The sequence below is a fragment of the Erythrolamprus reginae genome, chromosome 7, assembly GCF_031021105.1.
Source record: "Erythrolamprus reginae isolate rEryReg1 chromosome 7, rEryReg1.hap1, whole genome shotgun sequence".
In the NCBI taxonomy this organism is placed as follows: Eukaryota; Metazoa; Chordata; class Lepidosauria; order Squamata; family Dipsadidae; genus Erythrolamprus; species Erythrolamprus reginae.
Window position 1 is genome coordinate 79,982,076 of NC_091956.1, and position 14,860 is coordinate 79,996,935.

Sequence of the window (14,860 nt, forward strand, 5' to 3'; positions counted from 1 at the left end):
AAGAAATATTTCCCTTTATTTGTCCTCACTTTCTTACCTATGAGCTTTAGGGAGTGCCCCCTTGTCCTAGTACTGTGTGATAGAGAAAAATATTTTTTCTCTATCCACCTTTTCTATCCCATGCATGATTTTATACACTTCGATCAAGTCACCCCTTAAACGCCATCTTTCAAGGCTGAAGAGACCAAGGCATTGCAACCTGGTATCATAAGGGAGGTGCTCCATTTCCTTGATCATTTTTTGCAACCTTTTCCAGTTCCATTATATCCTTCTTGAGGTGCGGTGACCAGAACTGTACACAGTTGCTAGCCTTTCTTTCAGTGCAAATTGGGTGCTCTGGGGTGGAGCTCCATTTTCGCTACCCCACTGCATATTCCACCCCTCTGGGGAGCAGCCCACATCTGGCTACAATTAATTCAACTGCTAGTTTAGTTTAGTTTAGTTTAATCAGATTTGTATGCTGCCCCTCTCCGCAGACTGGGGGTGGCTCACAGCAATAACAATACAATGTAAAACAAATCTAATATTTAAGTTAATTTAAAAAACACCACAAATTAAAACCAATCATGCATACTAGTGTACCATGCATAAATTTTATAAGCCTAGGGGGAGGGAACATGTCAATTCCCCCATGCCTGACGACAGAGGTGGGTTTTAAGGAGCTTACGAAAGGCTAGGAGGGTGGGGGCAACTCTGATATCTGGGGGGAGTTGGTTCCAAAGGGTCGGGGCCGCCACAGAGAAGGCTCTTCCCCTGGGTCCCGCCAAACGACATTGTTTAGTTGACGGGACCCGGAGAAGGCCAACTCTGTGGCACCTAACTGGTCGCTGGGATTCGTGCGGCAGAAGGCGGTCCTGGAGATATTCTGGTCCAGTGCCATGAAGGGCTTTATAGGTCATCACCAACACTTTGACCACTTAGTTGACCACTGAAAGCAAAAAACAAACAAAAAAGCAAAAAAAAAACCCTACATGGGACAATATATGTGATTATATGTGTTTCAATTTCTTTTCTCATAGACAATTCAGGATTAACTAATCCAGAAAAACAAGATGAGGCTTCTTACATTGGTAAGTAAATATGGTGCATGGTCTCTCCTCTCAAGTTTCTGCAAAAGATTCTTTACAATTTATTTATTTTTTACAAAAATTCTTGCTTGAATTGAAATTGCTGCACTTTCTGGACGGTGAGCCTTGTAGCAATTATGTACCTGCCCACTGGCTAACTTCCTGTAAGCATCTTTAAAACTCTCCAAAAGGGAAATATAATGCAATTAGTATAAAATGAACTTTTGCCTTTAGAAACTAATGGGGCACTTAAAATCCATACTTGTAGTCTGCGACTTACAACAGTTCATTTAGTGACCATTCAAAAGTCGCAACAGCATTGAAAAATGTGACTTATGACCATTTTTCACAATTATGACCTTGGGTCGTTGCTGCCTAGAGAATGGTGGGAATTGTCGTCCACAAGTTTTAAAGTTGCCGAGTTTGAAGACCTCTGATGTACAGTGTCCACTCTCTTAAGCATATTTGCAGAAACTATTATTATGCTGAAGAAGAGATATGCGCTCCCATTTGTAATTTCTTCTTTTGGGGAGGGGACAGGACTACAGCATCTTGATCTTAAATTCTGGAAGCCAAGATACCCCTATTTACTGTAGAGGCTTTTGAGCATGATATGAATACACCCCACCCCCTTTCAATTAAGGCTCTTTGCCTGCCACCTAGTGGTTATGGCAGGTTATGGTGAAGTATAGAAAGCCTGACAAATTGATCTTTTAGGGTGCCTTCAGGTCAGTGCTGGACATTCCCTCCAGTTTCCTTAGCAAGACTTCAGAAGTGGTTTGCATTGCTTCCTTCCTAGAGCTGGGAGAAAATTTATTATTATTATTATTATTATTATTATTATTATTATTATTATTATTATTATTATTATTATTATTATCATCATCATCATCATCATCATCATCATATTTATATTTATATTTATATTTATATTTATATTTATATTTATATTTATATTTATATTTATATTTATATTTATATTTATATTTATATTTATATTTATATTTATATTTATATTTATATTTATATTCATATTCATATTCATATTCATATTCATATTTATATTTATATTTATATTTATATAATAACAATTATATAATTATACAAGTCCTCGGAGAGGGGCAGCATACAAATCTAATAAATTTATTTATTTGTTTGTTTGTTTGTTTGTTTGTTTGTTTGTTTATCTATCTATCTATCTATCTATCTATCTATCTATCTATTTATTTATTTATTTATTTATTTATTTATTTATTAGATTTGTATGCCGCCTCTCTCCGAAGACTCGGGGTGGCTAACAACAGTATAAAAAGACAATGTAAACAAATCTAATATTAAAAATAATCTTAAAAACCCCAATTTAAAGAACCACTCATACATACAAGCATACCATGTATAAATTCTATAAGCCTAGGGGGAAGGGGAAAAAATTCAATTCCCCCATGCCTGACGACAGAGGTGGGTTTTAAGGAGCTTGCGAAAGGCAAGGAGGGTGGGGGCAACTCTGATATCTGGGGGGAGCTGGTTCCAGAGGGCCGGGGCCACCACAGAGAAGGCTCTTCTCCTGGGTCCCGCCAAACGACATTGCTAAGTCGACGGGACCCGGAGAAGGCCAACTCTGTGGGACCTAACCGGTGGCCGGGATTCATGCGGCATAATAATAATAATAATAATAATAATAATAATAATAATAATAATAACAACAACAACAACAACAACAATAATAATAACAATAATAACAATAAGAATAATTAGATTTGCATGTCGCCCTTCTCCGAAGACTCGGGGCGGCTCACAGGATTAAACAATACAGCAACAAATCTAATAAATTAAAAATTACAAACTAAAAACCCAATACAGTAAAATCAATCAGCCAATTCATTCACAACCACACATTTCATTTATTAAACAAGAGAGGGGTCTTGATCTAATTGCCCCATGCCTGGTGACATAAATGAGTTTTGAGACTCTTACGAAAGGCAAGGAGGGTGGGGGCAGTGTGAATCTCCGGAGGGAGCTGATTCCAGAGGGCTGGGGCCGCCATAGAGAAGGCTCTTCCCCTAGTCTGGCTGATGGAACCCGGAGAAGGCCAACTCTGTGGGACCTAACCGGTCACTGGGATTCATGCGGTAGAAGGCCCAATGTCATGTAAGGCTTCATAGGTCATCACCACCACTTTGAATTGTGTCTTGAAACCAATCGGCAACCAATGCAGTCCATGGAGTGTTGGAGAAACATGGGTGTATCTGGGAAGACCCATGACCACTCGCGCGGCTGCATTCTGCACGATTTGAAGTTTCTGAACACTCTTCAGAGGTAGCTCCATGTAGAGAGCATTGCAGTAGTTGAACCTCGAGGTGATAAGGGCAGACTCCCTGTCCAGATAGGGGCGCAACTGTTGCACCAGGCAAACCTGGGAGAATGCCGCCCTCGCCACAGCCAAAAAAATGGTGTCCTAATGTCAGCTGTGGGTCAAGGAGGACACCCAAGTTGCAGACCCTCTCTGAGATGACTAACTCAAGGTCGTCCATCTGGCTTTGTGCTTATGGTAGTACTAAAACTAAGTTTATTACAAGAATTCTCAAAGATCTCAAAGAGTCTTTGGGAAAGATGGTCATATTCTATACCCACTCTTAAGATATGCAGGTATCTTAAAGTGCATGAAATTAAAACAAATACTTTCATTACCTACAGGTATAATTTTGCCAGTTGTCATTGCCCTAATAGTAATAAGTGTCATCGTATTCCTTTTAATGGCTTTGTACCGAATGTGCTTGAAGACAACGCCAGGTATGTATGTATTCTGTAAAAATTAAAATGTATAGGACATAATGAAAAACACAGACATAGATGAAGGTATCTGGCTTTTTGTTACAGTGTTTGAGAAAGTATTTTAGATGCCAACTGAACATGAACCTACAATCTTTGTTGGGTACTTAAAAAAAAAATAGTTTCCAGATTTTATTTATTTATTCATTCATTCATTCATTCATTCATTTATTTATTTATTTATTTATTGGATTTGTATGCCGCCCCTCTCCATAGACTCGGGGCGGCTAACAACAGTAATAAAAAACAGCATGTAAATCCAATACTAAAACAACTAAAAAACCCTTATTGTAAAACCAAACATACATACAAACAAATATACCATGCATAAATTGTAAAGGCCTAGGGGGAAAGAATATCTCAGTTCCCCTATGCCTGACGGCAGAGGTGGGTTTTAAGGAGCTTACGAAAGGCGAGGAGGGTGGGGGCAATTCTAATCTCCGGGGGGAGTTGATTCCAGAGGGCCGGGACCGCCACAGAGAAGGCTTTTCCCCTGGGCCCTGCCAAACGACATTGTTTTGTTGACGGGACCCGGAGAAGGCCAACTCTGTGGGACCTAAACGGTCGCTGGGATTCGTGCAGCAGAAGGCGGTCTCGTAGATACCCTGGTCCGGTGCCATGAAGGGCTTTATAGGTGATGACCAACACTTTGAATTGTGACCGGAAACTGATCGGCAACCAATGCAGACTGCGGAGTGTTGGTGTTACATGGGCATTTTTGGGAAAGCCCATGATAGCTCTCGCTGCTGTATTCTGCACGATCTGAAGTTTCAGAACACTTTTCAAAGGTAGCTCCATGTAGAGAGCATACTAAAGATTGCTATGCGTTTCACATGCTTCATAGATTAAATTTCAGTTGACAATACCTTTTACAAGAACAACTGTCAAAGAACGGACGAGAATTAAACAATTGGAATCAGTTCTAAACTTTCCTGGAATGCATTATAACTAGATTCAAATTGCTTCAGGATATTCATCTAAAAAACCTTGGAAAATTATTACTGTTTTTAGACCACACTCAATTTTTGTATTTCAAGAGTCTCTATATAAGGATAAAAATTCTGATACATAAAAGAAAAAAGTCTCTGACATAACATGTTGAACTAGAAATGTAGAAAGATGACGTGACTTATCATGGTGGACTAGAAAGATAATGTGAATTTAATTTCCTTCCAGAGAGGCAAGAGAATGGAACTGAACAGTAAGTTTTTTTTTCCTTTTTCTTCCATCAATTTTGCTCATTTTATGTTAAAACACGTTAAACATGTTAGGTTACAGTTTCTTTAACAACCTAGTTTTGAAAGGGATGTGTTATTCATTTGAACTTCTAGCCTTCCACATTTATCTTTCATAAGTGCCATTTCTTCCAGATGAATATAATTTTGAGAGTGAAAAGGTGGGAATTAAAGTTATATAACTTCCATGCCGATACTTTGTGGAGTTTCAAGTCAGCTGCAATCTCTGTCTTGTGTACTTTGATTCTCAGTTTGTGACCAAGTCATTATTCTACTTGGTGCAGCAATAACATTTCCTTAAAAAAAAAAAATTAAACAATCCCCCTACACACACACAAACAGCCCTCAGAAAATGTAACTTTGTGAAATTTCATCCTAATATTTTATTCTGTGTGTGTGCGTATTAATACTTCACAGCATTGTTGTGGAGAAAATGGAAAGACGATGAAGTTTTGGATATGTTCACCGCTTTGTTAAATAAAATAAAGGTGACATATGAATGAATGAATAAATGAGCAAATAATAATAATAATAATAATAATAATAATAATAATAATAATAATAATTTATTAGATTTGTATGCCGCCCCTCTCCGAAGACTCGGGGCGGCTCACAACACGATAAAAACAGTATTATACAGGCACAAATCTAATATTTTTAAAAAAACTAAAAACCCTATCATAATTAAAAACCAAACAGCACATACATACCAAACATAAATTATAATAAGCCTGGGGGAAAGGTGTCTCAAATCCCCCATGCCTGGCGGTATAGGTCTGTCTTAAGTAGTTTACGGAAGACAAGGTGGGAGCAATTCTAATCTCCGGAGGAAATTGATTCCAGAAGGCCGGGGCCGCCACAGAGAAGGCTCTTCCCCTGGAGCCCGTCAGACGACATTGTTTTGTCGACGGGACCCGGAGAAGGCCAACTCTGTGGGACCTTATCGGCCGCTGGGATTCGTGCGGTAGCAGGCGGTAGCAGGCGGTTCCGGAGGTATTCTGGTGCCAATAAATAAATAAGACAACTATAATTTTCAGGATACAAAGGACATTTGCAGTTAAAGAAGTCATCCAGAGTCACTTTGGATAGTGAGATGGGTGACACGTAAATTTAATAAATAAGAAGGGACAATTTTATCACTCCTTTCATTGGTATTCAAGCTCATCTGTGAGAAAATTTTGGAGAATTTGTCTCTACACTTTGTCATTGAAAGACTTCAGAAAAAATATCCCATTTCTCGAGCTATAGATAAATTTATTTATTTGTTTATTTATTAGATTTGTATACCGCCCCTCTCCGTAGACTCGGGGCGGCTCACAGCAATAATAAACAATATATAACAAATCTAATAATTTTTTAAAAACACTAAAAGCCCCATTATTAAAAGCAAACATACACATACGCATACCATACATAAACTGTATAGGCCTGGGGGAGATGTTTCAATTCCCCCATGCCTGACGGCAAAGGTGGGTTTTAAGGAGTTTACGAAAGGTGAGGAGGGTGGGGGCAGTTCTAATCTCTGGGGAGAGCTAGTTCCAGAGGGTCGGGGCCACCACAGAGAAGGCTCTTCCCCTGGGTCCCGCCAAACAGCATGTTTAGTTGATGGGACCCGGAGAAGGCCAACTCTGTGGGACCTAAATAGATTTTCAAGGAATCCCTCTCCACCACTTTAGTTATAGCAGTAAACTGCCTAAATTATAATACTGGGTCAGCTCTCAGCACAGGTATTATCTGTAGCTACCACCATACCGTTATTTGGACTCTAAAATTTCAAGAGCGAAGTTGAGATAATTGACTTCTTCGTTGTCTTAAAAACAGCCTGTCAATCAGGACATAACTCTTTGACAATTTGCCAAGGATGTTTAGTGCTTGTAAAGTTGTTTGCAGACCATCTCAACTCATTTATTATACCATTTCACCCTGAACTTTAAGAACACTAGAAAGTATTTTCATTTCTGTAACAATTCTTATCTTGTCCAGACTTGGGTTTGTTTATTTATTCTTTCTTTCTTTCTTTGGACACTGATCCCAAAATTGAAATTTGCACAGACCTAAGTGTAATTGTTTTAATTAAACTGCTGATTTACCAATCCAGGTAGATGTTTTTTGAAAGTTTCAGCACGGCCTTTACTGTTGACCCACATACCAAACTGACATCTGTAAAAACAATTGCACCAAATTTGAAATCCTCATTGAGCTCATTCATTTACCTCTGGAAAAATCTTCAAAGCAATCTTTTAAAACTGTATTCTCCAAATGAGGTCATGAACATATTTTGCTTGGCTTTCAACTAGGTTTGGGTTTAATCCCCACTTCCCAGCCCTGTCCAGTTTAGAAAATATAGAGCTGCAGTTTTATGTAATATTGATAAAGAAAGTGCGCAAATATGATCTGTTACTGTCATTATTTATATTTGGGGAAGTCAGATGCGAGTTACTAAGGCTTTCCAAAACTCCTCAGGTTGCAATATAATGCTTTTCAAATGAATTCAGTCACATTCCTTTGAATTAAATGATTCTTCTCAATAAATCTGTGTTGGAACAGATCACTGTTCCTCTCCTACTTCCCGTTGGGAGCAAGATAGAATCCTCTGCCTTTTTATGCTGGAAATAGGAATTTGGTTTTTCTCAGAGAAATATTCCTGGGATAGAAGCCAGGTTTAGGATTCTTTGCTAGGGGTTCTTTGCTTTTTCAGTGCAGCACAGAAATACAATCAGTTGCATAAAGGGGGAAAATATATTCCTGACACATTCATTCCAGAGAGAACAAGGAAGGGGACAGAAAGAACAAGACCTCCCTGTATTTTCTAGCAGGAGAAGGGAGAAATTAACTTAACACGTGTTTAATGAACACATACCTAATTTCACCTTTTTAAACCATTATACAGAATCACATTTTCTAATGCAATTTCTCATAAGGCATTGAGAAAAAAAACTTCCATCAAATTTACATATTCATGAAAATAGTGTACAATCTGACTTAAATTATTTGTATTAAGATCAGAAGCAACGTGAGAAAATATTATTTGACTGAAAGAGTAGTAGATGCTTGGAACAAACTTCCAGCAGACGTGGTTGGTAAATCCACAGTCACTGAATTTAAACATGCCTGGGATAAACATAGATCCATCCCAAGATGAAATACAGGAAATAGTATAAGGGCAGACTAGATGGACCATGAGGTCTTTTTCTGCCATCAGTCTTCTATGTTTCTATGTTAAATGTATAGTCAATAAATTGAGAACTACAGTGATACCTTGTCTTACAAAATTAATTGGTTCCGGGACGAGGTTCTTAAGGTGAAAAGTTTGTAAGATGAAACAATGTTTCCCATAGGAATCAATGGAAAAGCAATTAATGCGTGCAAGCCCAAAATTCATCCCTTTTGCCAGCCAAAGCGCTCGTTTTTGCACTGGTGGGATTCCCATGAGGCTCCCCTCCATGGGAAAACCAACCTCTGGACTTCTGTGTTTTTGTGATGCTGCAGGGAAACCCCAGCAGGGGAATCCCAGCATCACAAAAATGAGCACTTCACTGGCAGTGGAAGTCCGGATGTGGGGTTTCCCAGCGAAGGGAGCATCAGTGAAATCGCAGCATTGCAAAAACACCAAAGTCCTCGAAACCCCACCTCTGGACCTCTGTGTTTTTGCGATTCTGCGATTTCACTGAGGCTCCCCTCAATGGGAAACCCCATCTCCGGACTTCTGTTGCCAGCAAAGTGCCTGTTTTTTCGCTGCTGGGATTCCCCTGCAGCATCATAAAAACATGGATGTCCAGAGGTGGGGTTTCCCATGGAGGGGAGCCTCAGGGGAATCCCAGCAGTGCAAAAACGGGCACTTCTCTGGCAACAGAAGTCCAGAGGTGGGGCATCCCAGCAGCAGCGGTAGGTTTGTAAGGTGAAAATAGTTTGTAAGAAGAGGCAAAAAAATCTTAAACCCCGGGTTTGTATCTCGAAAAGTTTGTATGACGAGGTATCACTGTATCTGTATTCCATCACCAAAGTTGAAATAAATCAGGCTTGGTGGTTCAGTATCCTATAAAAGGAATGAAAGAAAACAAAATGTGAGGGTAAGATCTCAGAAGGGAAGAAAAGCTCTATGTTAGATCCAGACAACCGTCTATCACTTCTCCTGTCCTATATCATCTTATATCCGCTTCCATATCATGTATCCTTTGCCATCATGAGACATTTGTCAATCATACAACACCTTCCAACAGAGCCCCATCGGATAAAGAGAATGTGAAACTCATTTCTGTTAAGACAACTTCTTCGGACTCAGGTAAGTCATGCTTATTTATTACTGGTCAAGTTGATAAGTAAAGCCAAGCTTTTAAGTTAGACCAGGGAAGGGCTGTACAATTTCTTACTATCACACTGTGGGCTTGGCTTATTTTGTGGGTGTGGCTTGTCGGCCATGTGACCGGGTGGGAGTGGCTTGACAATCATGTGACCATGGGCTTAAAGGTCATGTGACTCACTTAAAGGTGGCCAATTTGATGTCAGGGTTTGAGTTAGGGTTAGGGTGCCTGGCCTCTCCTTGCCTCAAAGAGATACAGTTTTCCTATCTATTTACTATTACTGAACATCCAAAATATACTATTTAATTCTATATGTATGTGCCATATGTGTACATACATATTACACACAGGCACACAAAAATATACATTATCTATATGTAAACTGTATGTGTATTTACACACAGACATACATGCACAGCTCTTCCAAAATTATACACATTCAGCCTCACTTATTGCAATAGGAAAAACATATCCATAGCCCAGAAGGGAAAAAAAAACAATTTTTCTATTGGTTCTGACCGTACCCGTAGGAGCCCATCAATAAGTTAAGCTAAAGGTTATGCTTGCTTGAAAAAGATTGGAATCTTGTATGAGACTAGCACACCTACAAAAAGATATTGACAAAATTGAACGGGTCCAAAGACGGGCTACAAGAATGGTGGAAGGTCTTAAGCATAAAACGTATCAGGAAAGACTTCATGAACTCAATTTGTATAGTCTGGAGGACAGAAGGAAAATGAGGGACATGATCGAAACATTTAAATATGTCAAAGGGTTAAATAAGGTCCAGGAGGTCAGTGTTTTTAATAGGAAAGTGAACCCAAGAACAAGGGGACACAATCTGAAGTTAGTTGGGGGAAAGATCAAAAGCAACGTGAGAAAATATTATTTCACTGAAAGAGTAGTAGATCCTTGGAACAAACTTCCAGCAGACGTGGTTGGTAAATCCACAGTAACTGAATTTAAACATGCCTGGGATAAACATATATCCATTGTAAGATAAAATACAGGAAATAGTATAAGGGCAGACTAGATGGACCATGAGGTCTTTTTCTGCCGTCAGTCTTCTATGTTTCTATGTTTCTATTCATTCAATTAACCCAATTAGTTTGGGGCTTCTTTATTAACAGAGATTAACAGAGTTAGAAAGGACCTTGCAGTTCATTTAAGTCCAACCCACTTCCCAAGCAGGAGACCCTACATCTGCCTCTACCTAGGTTTGAACTCACAACCTCCTGATTGTGGGGCAAGAGCTCCCCCTCTAGGCCAGAGCAAGATGCCACAGCTTTGAGGAGCCAGATCCTTAATGTAAATGAGAAGGACCCACTGACTTTTTAAAAGCTCTGAATCAAGTCGGGCTACTTTAATGAATAGTTTCAAAGGTGCTCTCTGCTCATACAAAACCTAACACACTTCTTCCAACTCTTCAAAAAAAATGCACAGCTCTAGCAATCTGTTAAGATCAATCTAAACCACATTAAAGAAGGCTTCTCTAAATGAAAAATGCATGGACAAAGCAATACAGTACAAGAAAAAATTGCTTGTTCAGAATACTTGATACCCCTTTGAATACGATTATGCTTTTCATGTAAGTTTTAGCCATTTTCTGGAAAATAGTAGAACCCCCCAAAAATATGGTTGGGACCTTCTTCTAAACCAGGGACGTCAAACTCAAGGCCCACAGGCTGCTTCCAACCTGCAGGTACTCAGCAGAGGTGGGTTCCTACCAGTTCGGACCAGTTTTATAGAACTGTTAGTAACTTGGTGGCCTGGGTCACTGGAACCAGCAGCGACACAGACCTGCCACAATTCTGAGCTGGTTCTCTCTGCCATCTTGTTTTAAAATATAGTGGTACCTCTACCTATAAACGCCTCTACTTACGAACTTTTCTAGATAAGAACCGGGTGTTCAAGATTTTTTTGCCTCTTCTCAAGAACCATTTTCCACTTACAAACCTGAGCCTCTGAAACCGTAGCCGGAAAAGGCAGGGAGAAGCCTCCGTGGGGCCTCTCTAGGAATCTCCTGGGAGGAAACAGGGCCAGAAAAGGCAGGGAGAAGCCTCCGTGGGGCCTCTCTAGGAATCTCCTGGGAGGAAACAGGGCCAGAAAAAAGTGAGGAGAAGCCTCCGTGGGGCCTCTCTAGGAATCTCCTGGGAGGAAACAGGGCCAGAAAAAAGTGAGGAGAAGCCTCCGTGGGGCCTCTCTAGGAATCTCCTGGAGGAGAAACAGGGCCGGAAAAGGCAAGGAGAAGCCTCCGTGGGGCCTCTCTAGGAATCTCATGGGAGGAAACAGGGCCAGAAAAGGTGAGGAGAAGCCTCTGTGGGGGCCTCTCTAGGAATCTCCTGGGGAGAAACAGGGCTGGAAAAAGTGAGGAGAAACCTCCGTGGGGATTCTCTAGGAATCTCCTGGGAAGAAACAGGGCCGGAAAAGGTGAGGAGAAGCCTCCGTGGGGCCTCTCTAGGAATCTCCTGGGAGGAAACAGGGCCGGAAAAGGAGAGGAGAAATAGTTTGAAATCACAAGTATGAAATTCTCCATTTTTTTAGACCTAATGTTTTCAGACTTATAAAAGAAAGATAATATTGACAGGTTTTTTTAAAAAAACGTAATAAATGGAAAAGAGAGTTTCAGGGCCTCAGAAGGCTTCTAAATTTTCCAATCGGACTAAACTTTTCTTCTGCTGAGCAAATTCTCAATAAACCCATTACTGAACTGTGCTGTACGCATACTATATTTGGAATACATCTGAGCCATTGGCACTTTAGAAACTTTTTTTTTCTCTCTCTCTTCCCTCTCTCCCTAGTTAATTTGATTCATATTTAATACACTTTTTGCAGTTGGCTTTTCAAAACTTTATAATGCACTTTCAATCCACACGTTTCCGTAAGCATGAAATCCACTTTGCCCTTTCTGATCTTGTGAAATATTCAGTTTTTTAAAAAGCCCCACAAGTTTTTAAAAAAACCTTCAGTCTCCAAATCTCCCCTGAGATTTTTCTCTTATATATGTAATCACATTTGCCTTTTATCCAACTTTTCTAAAGAAAATGAGCCTCCCTCCTGCAGATGTCAGAACTGAACACCCAGGGAACATCTGTTTTATGAAACAGAAACGCAAGAAAGAGGGGCAACAAAATTATACTCCAGGGGGATCAGATATGACATCTAACAGGAAAATAAGATTGTTTCACGATAGCTGAGGATTATTTCTGCACTGATTAAAATACAGTGGTCCCTCGATTTTCGCGGCTTCAAACTTCGCGAAACGACTATACCACGGTTTTTCAAAAATATTAATTAAAAAATACTTTGTTGTTTTTTCCCTATACCACGGTTTTTCCCACCCGATGACGTCATACGCCATCGCCAAACTTTCATCCGCCTTTAATAAATATTTTTTTAATAAACTTTAATAAATAAACATGGTGAGTAATGATCTAAATGGTTGCTAAGGGAATGAGAAATTGCAATTTAGGGGTTTACAGTGTTAAGGGGAAGGCTTGTGATACTGTTCATAGCCAAAAATAGTGTATTTACTTCCGCATCTCTACTTCGTGGAAATTCGACTTTCGCAGGCGGTCTCGGAACGCATCCCCCGTGAAAATCGAGGGAACACTGTACCTGTATTTTTTGGAATATAAGACATACAGTGGTACCCCTACTTATGAACTTAATTCGTTCCGTGACCAAGTTCTTAAGTAGAAAAGTTTGTAAGAAGAAGCAATTTTTCCCATAGGAATCAATATCAAAGCAAATAATGTGTGCGATTGGGGAAACCACAGGGAGGGTGGAGGCCCTGTTTCCTTCCAAGAGATTACTAGAGAGGCCCCACGGAGACTTCTCTCTGCCTTTTCTGGCTCCGTTTCTTCCCAGGAAATTCCTAGAGAGGCCCCACAGAGGCTTCTCCCCACCTTTTCCAGCCTTGTTTCCTCCCAGGAGATTCCTAGAGAGGCCCCACGGAGGCTTCTCCCTGCCTTTTCTGGCCCTGTTTCTTCCTAAGAAATTCCTAGAGAGGCCCCACGGAGGCTTCTCCCTGCCTTTTCTGCCCCTGTTTCTTCCTAAGAAATTCCTAGAGAGGCCCCACGGAGGCTTCTCTCTGCCTTTTCTGCCCCTGTTTCCTCCCAGGAGATTCCTAGAGAGGCTCCACAGAGGCTTCTCCCTGCCCTTTCTGGTTACAGTTTCGGAGGCTTGGGTTTGTAAGTGAAAAATGGTTCTTGAGAAGAAGCAAAAAAAAACCCTTCAACACCCGGTTCTTATCTAGAAAAGTTCATAAGTTGAGGTTTTCGTAGGTAGAGGTGCCACTGTACCTGTATTTTTTGGAGTATAAGACACACCTTTTTACCACCACCCTCAAAAGAGAATGAAAACTTGGGTGCATCTTATACACCAAGTGTAGTCCCACCCCAGCCACCACCCACCCTTTGGCCTCTGCCTCCCAGCAATGTATCTCCTTGCAGCAAACAGTAGCACAAGCAACTGATTATCGGCCTCCCGACCCACAGCTGATTGAGGCTGCAGACAGACCCCATGCTGCAACTACAGTAGTCCCTCACCTATCGCTGGTGTTATGTTCCAGACCCGGCCGCGATAGGTGAAATCCGCGATGGGGAATTTCTCCTCCTTCCCAGCTCTTTCTACAACCCCAAGCACACCGCCGCCGCCGCCAGCCACTAAGCGCGCCTCCAAAGACTGCCTTCTCAGCACTGGCGAGGCGGGTTGAACGAGGGGACGGACCTCCGCCGGAGCTCAGTCCCCGCCCCGCTCATCATTCGCCCAGCCGCGGGCTGGTTGGCTTGTCCTGCCCTTCCAAACTTCTAAGCGCCGTATCTGTGCCAACACTGACTTCAAAACCCGCGATGAAGTGAAGCCGTGGTGGGTGAAGCGCGATATAGCGAGGGACTACTGTAGTTGCCAAGAGGCAAATTGCTGGGAGGTAGAGGTAGAGGCAGAATTTTGTTTCCTTGTGCTAATCAAACTGCTGAAACTGGATACAAGGAGGTAAGTCAATAACTATAAATGTCGTATAGAATGTTCAAATTATTCGACTTAATTTTTTTTAAAGACTGCTTTATTATTTTTCTATACACCTTAACAAAATGAAGACGCTTTTTAAAATCAAGGCTTGATCTGAAGAGGCCCAGTGCTATTGTATCTTCTTTTAAATAGCAGAGAATAATGTATACTTCCAGAAAGCAGTATCAATTTTAACAGCATGTGTACAAGTATAGTCTACAATGTAACAGAGCCCTGGTTTAGTATTAAGATAAAGTAGCTGAGTTAAACCCTGACTTAGTCATCTTAGTGACCCCAATCTTTGGAGTAGATCTATTTAAATAATTGGGAGAGTTAGTGTGACTACATTTAAGAAAGATTTCTGGCATTAATATACTGCCATAATGTACAATTTCTCCAATTCTTTGTTATTTTTATG

At 40.6% G+C, this 14,860-nt stretch overlaps 1 protein-coding gene across 4 annotated transcripts in view; it reads left to right on the forward strand.

Moving 5' to 3' along the window:
* Window positions 1–14,860, forward strand: part of EMCN (endomucin) — a 52,288-nt gene that overhangs the window by 31,112 nt on the left and 6,316 nt on the right. For all 4 annotated transcript variants that reach the window (XM_070757948.1, XM_070757949.1, XM_070757947.1 and 1 more), the window contains exons 8-11: window positions 1,020–1,070; window positions 3,762–3,857; window positions 5,073–5,097; window positions 9,352–9,413. In XM_070757948.1, the coding sequence (XP_070614049.1) occupies window positions 1,020–1,070; window positions 3,762–3,857; window positions 5,073–5,097; window positions 9,352–9,413 (234 nt within the window). The remainder of the gene's footprint in view (window positions 1–1,019; window positions 1,071–3,761; window positions 3,858–5,072; window positions 5,098–9,351; window positions 9,414–14,860) is intronic.